Source organism: Ambystoma mexicanum, chromosome 8 (genome assembly GCF_040938575.1).
Source record: "Ambystoma mexicanum isolate Mex_15411 chromosome 8, UKY_AmexF1_1, whole genome shotgun sequence".
In the NCBI taxonomy this organism is placed as follows: domain Eukaryota; kingdom Metazoa; phylum Chordata; class Amphibia; order Caudata; family Ambystomatidae; genus Ambystoma; species Ambystoma mexicanum.
The window spans coordinates 1,029,274,145-1,029,293,241 of record NC_090929.1 but is presented as its reverse complement, the minus strand read 5'-3'; the positions used below and the strand labels follow the sequence as shown (position 1 = coordinate 1,029,293,241).

The 19,097-nt window shown below is 43.9% G+C and overlaps 1 protein-coding gene across 1 annotated transcript in view; it reads left to right on the top strand.

The window, feature by feature from the left end:
* LOC138472687 (dual specificity protein phosphatase 13A-like) overlaps positions 1-19,097 on the top strand; it is a 217,670-nt gene that overhangs the window by 52,439 nt on the left and 146,134 nt on the right. Inside the window, exon 2 of the mRNA XM_069610978.1 lies at positions 17,490-17,707. Coding sequence (XP_069467079.1) covers positions 17,490-17,707 — 218 coding nt within the window. The remainder of the gene's footprint in view (positions 1-17,489; positions 17,708-19,097) is intronic.

The window sequence follows — 19,097 nt, the reverse complement described above, 5'->3', positions numbered from 1 at the left end:
CGGAGAACCATGGCGCTATAGCGCCATGGTTCATGCCGGTAAAATACCGGCACCGCCTTGGTGGAAAAGGGAATTACCGCCCCATTCCAAGGTCGGTGGGGCAGTAATTCCCCCTTCCACCATTGCCCTTCCCCATTCCCGTTTTTGCCCCATAGGGCATAATGGGAATGGGGAAGGCGCTAATTACGGTACCGCAAATTGCGGTACCGTAATTAGCTCCCTGGGTCCCTTTGCGGGTTGGTTTTTAACGTCTGCAAAAAGCAGGCGTTAAATTCCCCAACCCGCAAAGGGACCTTGTAGTAAGGCGGTAAGGATTTACCGGTACCGGTAAACCCTTACCACTATCCGTGTAATGAGGCCCTATGTCTTCAATTTTTGAAGAAACTGGCTCGGAGGATGAGGAAATCTCTCCTTTTGAAGTACAATATGGCACTAGACAGGTTCCAGAGGAACTTATAGACCCTGAATCTAAGATGAGAGACCTGTGCGAGACTCTGCATTCTGCTAGTGGCATTGACACGTCACCTGAATTGGAGTTGGCTAGACCTGACCCTGCAGAACATGCAGATTCAGGGTACAGGAGTTTAATGAATAGAGTGGTAGAACATATGGGCTGTGGTAGAGCCTCGCCCACTTTTGAAAAGGACGATATGACGGACATAATCGTTCGGGGCCCCCAGAAAGATCCAGTTCTCCCCTTCCATAGGGCGCTTCAGAGAACAGTGGAAAAGAACTGGGAAACCCCTGACAACATTGCTGCGATAAACAGCAATTTTCCGAAGAAGTATAGAACTTCTACTTCTGATCCAGAGTATCTGAAAAGACATCCCACTCCAGAAAGTCTGGTTATTCAGGCGGCAACTACTTCGAGACAAACTGTATATCCAACCATACCTCTGGATAGGGAGGATAAGAAGGTTGACGCTTGGGCCCGTAAGGTTTTTACTTCGGGTAGTATGGCCTTAAAGTCAACCAATGTCACTTGTGCCCTGGCCAGGTTCACACATATCCTTTGGGAATGCATTTCGGCGGTGGCTGAACATATTCCGGAAGGCGAGGAAAGGGAAGGCTTCCTGAATATTGTCAAAGACGGGAAGGAGGCAATGGGGGAATGTCTCTAGTCTGGACTGGATACTGCTGAAAGTATTAAAAGATCCATGGCATCAAGCACAGTGCTACGCAGATTTGCGTGGTTGAGAAAGTTGGGTTTTGCAGCAGATGTGCAGGCCAGGCTTCTCAACATGCCTTTTGATGGCTCAAGGATGTTTGGTAGTAAGGCTGATGGGAGCCTACAAAAACTACAGACCTCAAAAGCGCCTCTATGCGACAACCTCAGAAACCCTATTCGGGCTCATCTTCCTGGAGGGGTTGTCCTTTTCGGTACTACTCTTCTTTTGGTAGAGGAAGAGGACAGGCTTTTCAAAGGGGCAAAAGAAATGTCACTCGTGGTGGATGAGGAAAGACTGCAAAGCCATCTTCAGGAATTGCATCTTTACCCTCGGCCGCTCCTGCAGCCGCCTCCAAATCACTCTGACGCCTTATCATACAATACACCAGTGGGAGGCAGAATCTCTCAGCATCTGAAAGAATGCCGGGGCATTACTTCAGATGCTTGGGCACTGGAAACAGTAGTTCAAGGTTACTGCCTTCCCTTCCTAAAAAGGCCTCCGGATCATCCACCGGGAGCCAACTTGGCCAAAATTCCAGACCCGCTTCTTTTGCAGGAAATTTTAACCATGCTAGAGAAAGGTGCAATAGAACATGTACCTGTGGCGCAAAGGAACAAGGGTTGGTACTCCCCTTATTTTCTCATCCCAAAGAAGGACGGAAGATTGAGACCCATTCTTGGACTTAAGAAACTTGAACAAGTTCCTCAGAACGGACAAGTTCAAGATGGTAACCCTTTCTCAGATCCTTCAGGCTCTTCAACTACAAGACTGGCTGGTATCATTGGACCTTCAGGATGCTTACTTTCATGTGCCAATCCATCCCAAGCACAGAAAGTACCTGAGGTTCGCAGTTGGCAGTTCTCACTGTAAGTTTCGAGTTCTGCCATTCGTGCTGACCTCCGCCCGAGGGTTTTCACCAAGCTGATGGCGGTAGTGGCAGCGAGTCTCCGGAGAGGGGGGATTCACATCTACCCCTACCTGGATGACTGGTTGATCAGAGCACGTTCTCCTGAACAAGCTCAATAACATCTGTTGATCACCTGTCACTTCCTTCACAATCTGGGCTTCTCCCTCAATTTCAAGAAGTCCCACATGATACAATCTCAAAGACACCAGTTTATCGGAGCAGTCTTGGACACTTCCTCGGGCAAAGCCTCGCCTCCCGAGATAAGAGCTCTCCACATTCTGCAGATGGTAACAAAATTCCAGAAAGCCCAGCATCTGCCGGCCTTCGATTTTCTGAATTTGCTCGGCCTCATAGCATCCTTCATTTTTCTGGTGCCAGAGGCCAGATTGAGAATGAGATCCCTTCAATGGGCCCTCAGGACGCAGTTGTCCCAGTTCTCGGGGAGCATGTCGGATCTTCTGCAAGTCCCGAGCGCAGTTGCTCAGGAACTACTATGGTGGGCTTGCAACGACAACATCCTCAAAGGGGAATCTTTTTGGCAACCATGGCCAGAGATAACATTAGTAACGGACGCCTCACTCACGGGGTGGGACGCTCATACTAACGATCTGACAATCATCGGTCATTGTTCTCCATCGGACTCCAAACTACACATCAACCTGTTGGAGCAAAGGGCAATCAGACTAGCGCTGAAGGCCTTCCTGCCCTCTGTACAAGGAAAGAATGTCCTGATAATGACGGACAAAACAGTGGCCATGTACTACCTCAACAAAAGAGGAGGTGTAGGATCACTACCACTGTGCAGAGAAGCAATGGAGCTCTGGTTTTGGGCAATACGGGAAGGAATCTCTGTATCAGCAGTTCACCTAGCAAGAGAGCAGAACACGGCAGCAGACGCTCTGAGCAGGCAGAGCACAGTCTCCCACGAGTGGGAGTCAGCTCAGGAAGTCCTTCAGGAGATCCTCACCCTTTGGAGAACCCCTCAAGTGGATCTGTTCGCGACCGAGGTAAACCGGAAGTGCGAACAGTATTGCTCAAGGCAATTTCCCTCGAGAGGAGCTCTAGGAAACGCGTTCGTGGTGGACTGGGATTTCCCCCTACTGTACGTGTTTCCTCCAGTCCCTGTGATTCCTCAAGTAATCAGGAGGTTGAGAAAGATCAGGAAAACCATGATCCTAATTGCCCCAGATTGGGCCAGGAGGACTTGGAACCCAGACCTTCTGGATATGTCCATCTGCCCTCCAATACGTCTTCCGCAAAGAGAGGATCTTCTCTCGCAAGAGGAAGGTCCGGTTCTCCATCCAGAGGTCAAGACACTCAACCTTCACGCATGGTTTCTGAGAGGTTTAGATACAAGGATTGGGATCTTCCGGATGACGTTATGGAGATTTTGCTTTCGGCCAGAAGCCCAGCAACGAAATCTTTGTACCGATGTTGTTGGAACAAGTTCAGTAACTGGTGCAGAGATAAGGATGTGGACCCTTTTCAATGTGGCACCCCAATGGTGCTTTCTTTCCTATTGCATCTAGCCAATCTGAGGCTCCAGATTGGAACAATTAAAGGATATCTCGGTGTGCTGTCCATTTTCAAGCGTTCCTCAGAAGAGGTTTCTTATTTCAAAAATCCATTAATCATTCAGTTCCTGAAAGGACTTACCAATGTATATCCACCAGTACCGTTTCATGTCCCAACTTGGGATTTAAACTTAGTTCTTACATTTCTAACTTGTATACCATTTGAGCCTCTGCATTCCTGTCCATTGAGGCTTTTAACACTAAAAACTGTTCTTCTTGTGGCATTAACACCAGCCCACAGGGTTAGTGAACTACAGGCTCTCTCATGTAAACCTCCATATACCATCTTTTACAAGGACAAGGTAGTTCTTAAGGTTAAACCATCTTTCTTACCGAAACTAGTTTCTGATTTACATTTGTCACAAAAAAATATTTTACCAACATTCTATCCTCCTCATATGGGTAAAGAAGAGAAGAGATTGCATAGATTGGACCCCAAAAGGGCCCTCAGTTTTTACATTTCAAAAATGTCAAAATTACGTCAAGATGACCAACTCTTGGTGGGTTATACAGGTTGTAAATTGGGATTAGCGGTGACAAAACAAACTATATCCCGCTGGATCATTCTGGCTATATTTCAATGCTACAGATTAGCAGGAAAAGACCCACCGGATGGGCTACGGGCTCATTCCACTAGGGGAATGGCTACTTCTGCGGCTTTGAAGAGGGGAGTCCCTGCAAAAGACATTTGCTCGGCTGCAACATGGGCATCAATGTATACCTTCATCAAGCATTACTGCTTAGATGCCTCCTCCTCCAATGTGGGTTTATTTGCCAGGCGGTACTTCATTCTGTCCATGAAAACAATAACTAGCACTCCCACCTCCAAATTGATCACAGCTATGGGAGTCTATCACAAGATAAGGAATACGTGGGAGGACACAATCCATTCGAAGAACAAGTTACTTACCAGCTGTAACGTTCTTTTGACTGAATGTTCCTCCAACGTATTCCTCATCGACCCTCCCAGCCTACCCCGCAGTACAGTTTACGTTTTCTTACACTTTCCTCTCATGGGCCTACCAGTCACAGGACACACCTGAGTGTTCCACAAGTATTTCCTCGAAAAAACAGAACTGAAGCCAACGGGCGCGGCTCCAGCTATTTATACCAGCAGTGACGTCGACTCGGAACGGAGCCCGTTGAGGGACAATCGACACCACGACCTCGAGCACAGCGCCCTCTGCCGAATTTTGTTTTTCCGAGAAGCAGCAAAGTTGGCGATAAAGAATATCACAAGATGAGGAATACGTGGGAGGAACATCCAGTCGAAAGAACGTTACAGTTGGTAAGCAACTTGTTCTTCTTTTCCCACATGTTTGTTCACCCACATTCATTTTCTTGCACATATCATGGGCATCCTGTGGGCATCAGTTTAACACCAAATATTTTCAAACCATATTTTACAGTTTCTGACGCTGACATGTGTATCATTCACTGATGGGTAACTGCAAACCAAGTGAGCACTGGTTTACAGGCATAGATGTGGCGGGAAAGGGGGGGTTGAAAACCCTCACAAATTAAGGACAAGTTTACCCAACAAGGGAACAAATAGACAGACAGGGAAAAGTAATTTACAAAAAGACCTGCATCCTTGCAGTATCCCTGTTCTCCTACTTTGCATGGGTGCCAGTCTCTTGCTTTGCTCCCTGAACTTCAATGTACTTTTCCCCTACTGGCAACCCATCAGGACAACCACTCCATGAATGATATTTTTGGTGTTAGGTGGTCAGTGTGTCCTTGATGAGCACAGACCTATGGTGCCTGTGTACTGTGTAGCATGACATAAATGAATGAAACATGCTAATATTGTAATTGCAACACATAAAAGAAAGTCTAAAGTCTTAAATCATGCAAGGTTTGAGTAATTCATCAGTGTCAGTATGTTTTTGTGGGGCGAGTGGAAGGGTGCTGCCACTCACTTAAGTTGCAAGCAGGACAATCCATTATTTGCCGATGGGCCGTGCTTCCTGCCCCTGGCAGCGCAGTTTTGGCAGCCAGTCTAGTGATGTTTCCATATTGTGGCATGCCATTTTATACTGGTATAAATGGTAAAGCCAGTATGGTGAGTGTTACTGTGTTGCTAGACTGCCTTTCATTGCTGCAGCCAGTCTGGTTCTACTTCTGTATTGTGCGATAGCATGTTTTACTGGCATCAATGGTCAAGCAAATATTGATGAGTGTTATTACGTAGTTAGACTGACCAACAGTCTTAATTCTGCTGCATGGCATTTTTTTTACATTTATGAAGGGTAATGCCAGCATGATAAATATCCAGACTGGTTTTTATTGGTGCATCCAGTCTGGATCTACTTTCTAACTGTGTCATGACATTTTTTACTGGACATGGGTTTTGAAGAAAGCATGACGATTGTTGTTACTTAGCTTTGGTGCAGCCAGTCTAGTTATGTTTTCTTATTGTGGCATGGCGTTTTTTACTGGTATAATGGTTAAACCAGCATGATCAATGTTATTACATTGCTAGACTGGTGTTATAGTGCAGCTGGTCTGAATCTACTTTCTCACTGTGGCATGACACTTTTTACTGGGCATCAAGGCAAACAAGCAAAGTGTTATTACATTGCTAAACTGGCCTCCATTGATGATGTCAATCTGGATATAAATTTGTACTATTGCATGGCATTTTGTTACTGAGAATCAAGGGCAAAGCAAACATGGTAAGTGATATTACATATTGAGACTGACCTACATTTCTGCAGCCAGTCGGGGCATCTTTTCTTACTGTAGAATGGCATTTTTTCATGTGATACAATACAAAACTGATTTCAAACTAAGTGGATTTTTACCATACTTTTCAAAGAAAGTGTGCTAGAAAATGCACCATTTTAACCCATTATTTTACACAATTGTTCAGGGGAGGACTGTGTTGAACCGCCCTTGGTTCGTTTAAGCTCCCTCGCTATGGTTGGTCGCTCCATCATATTTGAGGCAAACATTTAAGCCCCAGCATATAGAAAATGTAACCGCTGCCACGGTCTGCACTAGATTTCAAGCCTAACTACTTTTGCCTCTTTCTGTTCCCTTTTGTAAGATGCAAAACAAATCGCTCTGCCGCCTATTGTTGCTTTTAAAGTATCCGAGACAATAGATAAATTATCAACAGATCCCCTATTGTCTTGCAAATATATAAAGTTTTCACACTCATTATTGTTGTGATATGTACTTGCAGGCTGTCCCATGCCGTTCTGGAGCCCCCAGGTTTCAGAACGATACAGGAGGGCCGTTGGTGAGGAATGACATTGTTGATGTGTAACGTTTTTCCCGGTGCTCCAGGGGTCTCCTTTCTCCCAATAAACCTCCTTGTTACCTGCATCCTTTGTCAGCCTTGTGTGTATGCTGAGTCACAACAAATTGGCGATGAGGAATACCTTCCCATTATCGATGTGTGTTGGAGGAGGAGATCTCCACTGTAAGACTGCCTCAACCAATGGCGGCCTGAGCACTGGCTGCAACCCATGTCTGCTGCGAGCGGTTATCAGGTCCGAAGTGAGTCCGGTGAAGAAAAGAAATACCGGCATCCTCACGGCTGAGTTTGGGGGAGTGCACAAGCCTTCTGCAAAGGGACCACGCACCGGTGCGAGAGAGCACAGCTGGTCTGATTAGAGGAAAGGACCTCTGAGCATGCCGGTACATGGAGCCATCTTGTTTGGTTGGATCTCCTAGGGAACAGGGCTTGGGAAGGGCAACCTTCAAACAGTACTGTTAAAGACATCCCTCTTTTGCGGAACTGTTATTTGAAAGCAAATTAACGGCAACCGAGCCAGTGAAGAACGTTTAAGGGACCCACTGTTTTTTTTCTTCAAAAACAAAAAAATGGGGATAAATAACCCAGAAAAGAAATGCAATATTTCCCTGAAGTTCTCAACCATGCAACCATGCAAAACACACCTGCTCCCTGTGTATTTCTCGCCTCTCCTGGAGAATGTCCTATACCATGGGAACAATGGGTAGATTAATTTCAAGTGTGCCTACATGCCCTGGGGGAGGAAAGTTCAGTGCTGATTTAAAGGAAATATCCCTTCTGAACTGTATCGGTGCCGAAGCTTTAAAGATATTCCACACCCTTCTCGACATAGTGTGCCCAGAAGGGGCAGGAGATTCTGGCTCTTCAGGAACTGTCAGGAAATACGAATCAGCACTAGCGAAACTTGAGAAGCACTTTGTAAATAAAATGATTGTGGTGCTAGAGAGGTATTACTTTTTCTCTAGAAAACAAAACAAATGGGAATCTGTAAACAGTTATATAGCGGCACTGAGGGGCCTCATTGCATCCTGCAAGTTCACAGGTGTCTTGGATGAATATCTTAGGGATCAGCTTGTACTGCACACTGCAGACCCACAGACCCAGCTGAGAATGTAGCAGGCCAAGGACCCGTCATTAGCACAGGTCATTGATCTGGCAAGAACAATTGAGCTTGGCAAGAAGTGCATGAAAGATGTGCAACAAGAGACAGTTGCTCCGGAGGTAAAAAGAATAGAAGAATGCAACAATCACAGCGACAATCTTACTTTTGCCTTTGTGAGTAAAGACTCTGCATCTGCAGCAAGAGGCAAGACCGGTGTCAACAACAGGGTGAAGAAAGACAGAGGAGACAAATCTCCTGACATGAATGAGCGTCCTCATTCCAGGTGCTACAGGTGTGGATGTACCAGACACTGCAATGGCGAGAAGGAGTGCCTGGCTATAAATGCATAATGTTACAGGTGTAGTGTTTTAGGACATTATGGGAGAGCCTGCAAGAATCCCAAGGACAAGGGACGCCACACCATAAGAGCCCTTGAAGAAGTTGGGGTGCCAAGCAGCCTTCTCACTATCACAGATTGAGGGGACAAAGAATTCCAATATGTATTCTTTCACTCAATGCTCCCAGGAAGAGAGGACCTTTGGGGAAGGTTATAGTGGAAAAGATTCCACTGGAGGTGATGGTTGACACTGCGTCGCCCTATACCATGGTGGATGTTGTTACGTATCAGCACAAATTGGGTTGTTCCACACAAGAATTAAAGCATTCCAATGTGAGAGCATTGGATATAGCCAAAGACAGCTTAGGATTCAAATGTGTACACCTCAAGTTCAGGAGCAGGGAGACGTTTTGCAAGCTATTTGTGGCTCAATATGGATAATTTGTCTTAGGCTGGGATGAGCAAGATGCCCTATAACTCAAAATTCACTGAGGAGAGGAGAAACCCTAAGTGTCATGACTCAAGATTTTTCAAATAAGGAAGGATTAATTAAACAGTTCCCACACGTGTTCAACAACACCATTGGGAAGCTCAAGGGATTTAAACACTGTATCATTTTGAGAAGAGGAGCAAAAGTAGTTGTGCATAAGGTGAAAACATCCCGATTGGCACAAAATACGCGTTACAGAAAGAATTAGAAAAACTCTGCAGAGATGACATTCTACAGCCAATTGAGTGGTCTGGTTGGTTGTCTTCCATTGTCATCATGCAGAAAGGCGATGGCTTGATACGCATGTGTGTGGACCTCAGGGATCTTAATTCCAACATTTGGGTTGACAGGCATGCCCTTACCAATATTAATGTGTTGCTAACAACAATGAAGCCGCACAATATTTAACATCATTAGACTTATCATCTGCTTATCACCAAGTAGTCTTGGAGGATGAAGAGTTACAACACTTAACATCTTTTGTGACATGGTTGAGGGCATACAGATATAAGCACATGCCTTTTGGGTTAGCTGCAGCAGCCGCGGTCTTCCAGAGACTCATGCAACAACTATTTGGGGGACTGGAAGAAGTTTACTTCTTCCATGATGATATCTTGATAGCAACACTTACTGAGAAGGAACATGATGCAAAACTTCTGGGGGTCTTGCAAGTGATTAGAGAGAAAGGCCTCACTCTTAAAATAGAAAAGTGCAAAGTGAAATTGCAGGAAGTCACGTACCTAGGACATATGATCAAAGGTGAAAGGATCAAGCCGAAGAAGGAACTTGTGAAACAATAACAAGTATGCTCATTCCCATCAACAAGGATCAACTTAGGTCATTTTTGGGGTTAGCCAAACATTCCTCCAAGTGTGTCCTGTGCTTCATGGAAAAAACGCAGCACATGAGAGCACTGATGAAGAAGTGTTCTAAATGTGTATGGTCCAAACAGTGCCAGAACTAGTGGGAGGCTATAAAGACAGATTTCAACAAGGCGCCAACCCTCAAAATGTTTAATACTGTAGCTACAACTATAATTACAGTTTATGCCAGTATTGTAGGCTTAGTGGGAGTTCTTGAACAGATACAGGAAGGAAGATAAGCAACTATTTCATTTGCTTCCAGAGTGCTGAAGGAGGCAGAGCTAAATTCCTCCACCATTGAAAAGGAGGTATTAGGAGTAAAATGGGCATTGGAGAATTTCAGAACACTCATTTGGGGCCTGCCAGTAATAATCAAGACAGATCACAAGTCCCTTATTCACATAATGAATGCTAGAGATAATGCAATAAATACAATGCTAGGGTTGTGTATACTCCAGGTAAAGGAAACGCCATTGCTGATTGCTTCTCCAGGTTACCTCGGGCTGAAGGAATGGGGCGGCCGGAGATGGAAGATGCTGAAGAGAGTATCATCACGCATATTCAGCTGGGAATTGCGATTGAGGGCTGTATCAGAGAATCAGCGGAGGACCCAGAATAGTGTTTGCTTGGATGCACCATTCATGAAGGATGTTAGAGTGTGGGGAATACTCTTTTTGATTAGGCCCAGATTTGCGAAGTGCGTGTTGAGAGGAGAGTGCATAATTCCACCGAAGTCATTGTGGAGCAAAATTCTCAACTTGGCCCATAAGGGTCACTTGGGGAGGAATCTTACCAAGAGAAGAGTGAGAGAAAATTACTGGTGGCCTTGGATGTTGAGTGAGGTTGAAGATTTAGTGAAGTTATGCCAAGCATTTGCTGTCAGTGAAAAGTCCAAAAAGATGAACGTAGCACCTCTTCAACCTGTACAAATTCCTGAGTCAGTGTGGAAAAAAGTGGCAATGAATACAGCTGGCCCTTTGAGGGTTTGAAGCCATGTAAGGCTTACACAGTGGTCCTTATTGACTACATGTCCAAGTGGGTGGAATGGTGTGTAATGGAGGAAAGTGCGATGGCCATCAAAATTGTTCTTATAGGCAGTGTTTAGCAGAGAGGGGGGACACAGAGGAATTTGTCACTGACAATGGGCCACAATTTACTTATGAAAGCATGCAAAGATTCTTGAAGGACCATTGAATCGAACACAAATGCACATCATTATACCATCCCATGGCAAACGGCCTTGTCAAGCGCATGAATGGTTTCATGAAGGGTATGATTCAGTTGGCAGTGGCAAACTCACTACCATAGAAGAACACTCTTAAGGAGTCGCTGGATGCAGACAGGGTGACTCCTCATTCCACTACTTGAATTGAACCATTTGTCATGATGAAGTGCAATAAGTATCGATGTCAAGATGGTGGATATGGATGAGATTCTGAAGAGAGTGAGAGAGAAACAGAAATACAATGACCATTATTTCCATGTCAGAGCTACCCGTGAGGTGGTGTGCAAAGAAGGTGATTGGGTCAGGGTCCGGGAGCATCGGAAAGTGATGAAAGGGCTTTCTGATTTAGGAACCCACAGAAGATCGAGAGTGTAGGTAAACAAACTGTAGTGCTGGAAGACGGAAACGTTTGGTCTTTTGATGACATTGCTTGTCCCTCTGAAAGTGTGCCCAGTGTGGAGAAGCCACGCAATGCTGACATAACAGAGCATTCACAGATTCCGATTGGTATGGAGAAAGCTAGAGGTTCTGGGCTGTCGGATCAGAAGAGGAAAATACTACCCATCTGCAGAGATGACTTGTATTATTGAATTGGATCCTTTTTGGGGAATCTACACCAGGCTTTCTGCTTGGCAGAAGGAATCCTGCTAACCCCAGGGTTGATTTTCTTGTGTCTTGCTCAACTTTATCCTTTCCTGTGAATTTTCCCTCATTCTCTGTCTCCTCTCCCTACCCCCCTCCTTCTTCTCTCACCCCTTCCTTTTGCACCCACTGTTTTGGGGGGAGATGTTGTGATATGTTCTTGCTGGCTGTCCTGTCGCATTTGGAGCCCCCCGGTTCGAGAATGACACGGGAGAGCGTTGGTGGAGAATGACGGTGTTGGTGTATAACATTTCCCCCGGTGCTCCGGGAGTCTCCTTTCACCCAATAAACCTCCTTGTAACCTGTATCCTTTGTCAGCCTTATGTGTAATCTGAGTCATAACAAATATTCTTAACAAAATCCAGATCCAACAAAATAATTGTGTTTAATCTTTAATCTGCACTGTTTAACAAGGCTTCAATTTCTATGTAGGTAATTTGGGTCTATCTAGTAGAATGATTTGACCCACTGGACCTATTGCTGTAGCAGTCCCAATGGGGGTAGTTGTGTTCCTCTCTCCCATTGCAAAAAAACATATAGCACAATCAAGTTTTCTAATAAAAGTTCCCTAATTTTGGTCTGAACATCACATTTGTCTAGGGTGGTGCAATAGAAGAAAATGGCTCTGGGTGACAACCATATGTGGCACAAAAGGCACAAACCCTCGAGAATGAGTACCTTTTTATAAGAAAATTCTGCTATTGGAATGTACTTTGCCCAATCATCCTGTTAATGTGCTATGAAGCACTGTAAATAGTGCTCCAAAGATTGATTGTCTGCCAATTGAACTATGGGTGATTGGTAGTTCTTTGTTACACTGCACCCCTAATGCTTTCCACAACAGAGACCAAAATATTGAGATGAACTGTGCTCCCCATCTGAGATTACAATCCCTGGAAGGCTATCTAAATGCACAATTTGTTGCAGCTCGTTCTCATCCAATCCGACCGCTGTGCGAAGCAAATGAAATGTGATAATTTTGTGAGTGAACCTACAATTACCGGCATTACTGTAAAACCTGATGACAGGTAACTCTACCATGAAAACCAATTAAACATTAGCCCAGGACACCATGGGAGGAAGTAAACACACCATAATATCCTATAGGTTTGTTCCTAGATTATTTTGCCCTTATATAGACATTACAGGATTTTACATAATTAACACATTGTAATTTTACCTTGGGCCACAAGAAATACATTCTGACTAATTCAAGTATTTTGGTGGAACCTGGCTAACCAGCTAAAGGTGCATTGAGAAAATGTTTGAGTGCCCTTTTTCCAGACATAGTATAAGGGAGGAAAATATTATCATTATGAAATAAAAGGCATGTCTCTGGTTTAGTGGATCTTGTATCAAGTACGGATATTTCATTTTGGACTGCTAAAATAGATGATTAATCAAAAACGGGTGTAGTGTAAACTAGAAAGGGCATCAGCTTTGCCTTGACTAACACAGGGCCTCATTACAAGTACAGCGGAGTAGGTAAAAACAGCAGTAATGCGGCTGTAATTCAGTTACTGCCACATTATCACTGCATTAGTGCACCTCTGCAAGATTTGTCATAAAATGGAGGATGTACCACCAGCAAAAGGCTGGAGGTAAATCCTTCACGCTACTGCCATAAATCGGTGGCAATTCTGCCAACATCCCAGCATAGTGCTATGAACTCCGAAAATGGGGATAAACACTTCCCTCCCACCATTTGCAATCCCGTGGTAAATCTGCGGGGATAAGTGGCAGTAACAGTAATCAAGTTTGGCAGTTATTCAGCAGATTTACTGCAGAATTACCACCAAATATGTATTGAGGCCCTAGATCTTTATAAAATAGCAGGAGTTACTTGCTCCATAGCAGATGTGAAATGAAATTGTCCGCTCTTGATTCCTCCTGCAAAGTAAACTCATGATCCATGATGTTGGGAAGTAATACCCTTTTCAAGCTAGAATTCCTTCAGCCAAGCAATCAAGTTTGTGTTCTTCATCACTGATTATCTGGGCCCACAACTCCCAATAAGACATTGGGCCTCATTACACAGTAGAAGGTAACCATGCTGCTATTTGCGGCATGGCTATCCCCTTACCAGGTACCGGGTTCCTTGAATGAGGAATTACCGGGCATTCTGACCTTGGAGGTCCCGGTTATTCCTCATTCAAGGAACCCAGACCCTGAATATCCCCATTCCCATTCGAGCCCCCATAGGGCTCAGTGGGAATGGGGAGCATGCTAATAACGGGCCTGTTAATAACGGGCCTGTTATTAGCATGCTGGTCTCCTCGCGGGACCCGCTAAGGACGACTGGTTTTACCAGGCGTCCTTACCGGGTCCCGCAAGGAGACCTCGTAATAGGGCGGTAAGGGGTTGACGGCTCCGGCACCTTTACCAGCGCTGTTAACCCCTTACCGCCCACCTCGTAATGAGGCCCATACAACCCTCTCCACTGTCTTATTGGATTTCGCAGGAGTGGTAACTGAACCGAGATTGGAAAGAAATACATCTCCCACCAGTCCTTTGGGTAAACTTTATGCATCAAGCTGTGTCTTCAGGCAGACCTGCTGACAGCATGTTAATGTCATGTTCCTGGCATATTGTGTTCCAGCCATCTCTTGATAGTCTTGATAGAGTTCCAAATATGGGCAATTTGGAGCCAGCACAATTAGAATGCTGGCACATTTTTCCTCTGTTTTGGACAATGCCAATACAGAGATCTGGAGTGGGCTCAACTGATATCAGGAGCTCTGGGATTTGTTAGAGAATTATGCCCACTTGAGTGTGTTAAAAAAATATTGGTTTATTATACATAGGCTGTATACATTCAAGAAGCCACAAGGCTATATTAACCTCTGCCCATCTAAGAAACGCAGGCGTTTCGTAATGTTACTGAGAGTAGCACAACTTCCAACCTTGAGTGTGACAGGTACTATCAATAACATTCCTAAGGAAGGACGGTTCTGTCGAATATGTAAAAATCATGCTATCCCGGAGTCAGCTAAACATCTCTTGACTGAATGTCCTATACTGGTACAAACTCATGTACACTGTTAGGGCAATTATGTCCATAACCGAGAAACAGTTGGGGAGCTGTCCTTATGGTGCTATTGTACCAATTCTACAAGCATGCGACTGTTCACTGCCCTTTATAATATCTGTCTGAAAGTCGAAACGCTGTTAGATATATCAATATAAGCACTGTGGGTGCTGCTGGTTGGTATGAAGCCCTTTTTTGATCATTATTGAATATCACTAGGGGATCAACTCCTGTATGATGGGATGACTGGGGTTGAAACCTATTGACATTGCATGTGATTGTTGGAATCAGTTTCTCCCCTCTTTTCCTCTGTACTTAACTTTAGTACTTAGGTATTATGCAGCCTCTTATCTGATTACATAAGGACTCCGAAAATGGGGATAAACACTTCCCTCCCACAGCTTGCAATCCCGTGGTAAATCTGCGGGGATAAGTGGCAGTAACGGAAATGAAGTTTGGCAGTTATTCAGCAGATTTACTGCAGAATTACCACCAAATGTGTAATGAGGCCCTAGGTCTTTATAAAATAGCAGGAGTTACTTGTTCCTTAGCAGATGTGAAATTAAATTGTCTGATCTTGATTCCTCCTGCAAAGTAAACTCATGATCCGTGATGTTCGGAAGTAATATCCTTTTCAAGCTAGAATTCCTTCAGCCAAGCAATCATGCTTCTGTTCTTTATCACTGATTATCTGGGCCCACAACTCCCAAGAAGACATACAACCTTCTCCACTGTCTTATTGGATTTCGCAGGACGGGTGACTGAACCGAGATTGGAAAGAAATACATCTGCCACCAGACCTTTGGTTTTACTTTGTGCATCAAGATATGTCTTCAGGCAGACCTGTTGACAGCATGCTAATGTCATGTTCCTGACATATTGTGTTCCAGCCATCTCTTGATAGTCTTGATAGAGTTCCAAACAAGGCCAGTTTGGTGCCAGCACATTTAGAATGCTGGCACATTTTTCCTCTCTTTTGGACAATGCCAATACAGAGATCTGGAGTGGGCTCAACTGATATCAGAAGCTCTGGGATTGGTTAGAGAATTTTGCCCACTTGAGTGTGTTAAAAAAATATCGTTTTATTATACATAAGCTGTATACATTCAAGAAGCCACATGGCTATATTAACCCCTGCCCATCCAAGAAACTTAGGGGTTTCATAATGTTACTGAGAGTAGCACAACTTCCAACCTTGAGTGTGACAGGTACTATCAATAAGATTCCTAAGGAAGAACGGTTCTGTTCACTATGTAAAAATCATGCAACCCCGGAGTCAGCTAAACATCTCTTGACTGAATGTCCTATACTGGTACAAACTCATGTACACTGTTAGGGCAATTATGTCCATAACCGAGAAACAGTTGGGGAGCTGTCCTTCTGGTGCTATTGTACCAATACTACTAGCATGCGACTGTTCACTGCCCTTTATAATATCTGCCTGAAAGTCGAAACGCTGTTAGATATATCAATATAAGCACTGTGGGTGCTGCTGGTTGGTATGAAGCCCTTTTTTGATCATTACTGAATATGACTAGGGGATCAACTCCTGTATGATGGGATGACTGGGGTTGAAACCTATTGACATTGCATGTGATTGTTGGAATCAGTTTCTCCCCTCTTTTCTTAGTACCTAGGTATTATGCAGCCTCTTGTCTGGTTACCTAAGGACTCTTTGAATACTGGAGATCTGTTGCATAATGTGTGCGCATAGCCATTTCCACTTCTCTAGCGAGATATTACTTGCAAGAAACTTGAAAAGCACATAATTGCTTCAAGTCTGATGTGGATCTGTTTTAGTAATTTGATTTATAGTTGGTTTTATGTATCATTGGATTTATTTTTTATTTTTAGACATGGTGTTAGTTTTATAAGAAAATCAATTGTGGTTATGCCTAAAGATGAAAATCATGCAAAACATGAATGTCAATTATGGTTTTATACAGATGTGTAAAGTTTAATGTTTAAACTAAATCACATTTATAATAAAGTATTATAGGGAGATATCAGGACTTGACCGCAGGAACACTTACAGGTGTTTCAGTGTGGGGAAACTGCAGTATAGTCGTTTCACCTCCGATGTACAAAATGCCCATGTTTTTGACGAAGCTGCTCTCCTCTATTGCTGTTAGTCTCCCACACTTCTTCTGTGCCTGCAATTCCGAAATACATGTTAGTGCTCCCTGGCCTTTTCTCATTATTTTAGTCAGTATCCATATTAACATTCGGCAAACCCATTTTTATAGGGCCTCTTGGCCTTCATTGTTCCTTAATTCCCTGATCTTGTGTGGAGCACCCCCTCTTCAACCCTGCGGGCTGCCAACAGACCTGCTTTATCTGCTGAAATGATCAATGCTGCAGCAAACACCAAGGCCATCATTGGGTGCTGTGATGAAGTCCCATGCTGGAGACTAGGGGAGGGGACTGTGGTGACCCTGGGGACCAAAGACCATTGATACATCTCCTGGAGGTGGTTGATAGAAGGTCATGAAGGTTTCTCATCCCATCAATGTCCTTGTGTGTATGGCAAATCTTGTACTGGAAAGCATCAACAGGTTGTGGGAAACACAGATAATGGGTAGCTTGGGCTCGTGGACCCACCATGAGACAAAGGTTTGCAAACAAGTCTCCCTCTCGCATGCTGTCCCGCACGTGTCAGACCACAGACATTTTGGAGCTAGTCAGAATAGCAGAGACACTGATGCTCCAGGGTAGTATCGGGAATGGGAGCTGCTCACCAACATTCTCAGTCTACATTTTACTGTGTGGGAATTATGTCATGGGTGCAGACAGGCAACATCATCTATGACAGCACATTTTGTCTTTTTGACAGCAGGTGTTTAAATCTCTGTTGCAATGCTCTTGTCTCCTTTGCTTTTCTTTCCAGGAAGACCTCCCACAACAAGTTCCTTCTTTGGAAGATGGGCATCACACATGTGCTCAATGCAGCTCATGGCAAGACTTTCTCCCAGGGGAACCATGATTTTTATGGCACAACAGTTGAGTACCATGGTGTGCCAGCTGATGACCTTCCCCACTTTGATATCAGCAAATATTTCTACTCTGCTGCAGAGTTTATCCACAAAGCTCTGAACAAAACTGGAGGTATGGATGTCATATCATGTCTTGTGCTTGGATTGCATGACTTTGTTGACAAATTAATTTATTTATTTACTTCACTCAGCTTTTTGAAACATTTAAACATTCCTGCACAACTATCACATTTCATGGCAAAATGGTAAACATTTCATAAAACACATATCAATAAACTTTTAATGACCAGTTATTAAACTTGATTTAATTTAGTAAAGATGATGCCCATTTCTGTTTCAATAGGTAGTCTGAAATTTGAAACTTATGGTTAGAATTTTTTAATGATGTACTCCTTAATGTTAACCCTGCTATTCTCTATGTAATTTGTTTTTTTTGTTTTTTTGTGTTTATCAAATTTCTTTGATTTTACAAAAAGCTGCTCGGTCTGTGCAGGAAAGATCTTTGTCTTTTGTGTTGGGAGTGAGGTACTCTGCAAGTAAAAACGTTTGGTTTACAGATGCTGTGTGTCGGGTTGAAGTCAGTCATTTGTTGAGTTTCCTTGACAATTTTCCTGGAGGTTATCTTCTTTGAGGCATTTTGCCAAGGATAGGTCTATGATCTTTGCTGCTGCAATTGTCCAAGATGTTTTGTTTCCACTTATGAGTCGGTTCCACCAGACTTCTTCTTCTCGTAAAACAGAGGGCTTTAGTAGCGGGAGTAAAAAAGCTTGCCTTAGGTCGATTGTTTTTGTGCAGGATATTAAAAGATGGCGTATTGTTTCGGTTTGTGTGGGATCGTTGCACAGTCTGCAAGTACTCACGTTGGACAGACCTCTCAATGCTCTCATTTCATTTGTTGGTAAGCGGTTTAGTCGTGCCCTTAAAAACAGTTGTCTTGTTGTTTTGTCAGGAAATCTTCTCTCGATTAGTGGGTGATCGTTTAGTTTTTTTGTGTGTTGCGGCAAATGGGCGAGAAGTTTATTTGTTGCTGCTTTTTCTTGCGTAAGTATCCAGTCTTGTAGATCCATTTTCTTTTTGATTTTGTTGGGGGTGAGGAAAAGTTCTTCTTTGGTGAAACCGAGTTCTATCAGAGTATTTTCCTTTTTTTTCGCCCAGGCGGGTAACGATTTGCAGTTTCCTCTTTGAATTTCTTGATTGATTAATTTGTACTGACTTGGAGCGTCTGGCATGATTATTTTCCTGTATAGCAACATTTCATTTGCATCCACTGTCGCTTTCAGTGAAGTTAGTCCTAGTTCTCTTCGGATTGCCGCTATCGCTGTTGATTTTGGGAATTGCATTACTTCTCGCCAAAAGTAGCCCTCCAACTTGTCCCAGATGGTTTTTGGGATTGAAAGGAAGGCTTCCCCACCATATGTCAGGGCAGTAATCAGTTTGGCATGGATCAGCAATAGCCTTTCTTCTTTACCACTGCATCACTTCATCCCTTTCTTCTAGAACAA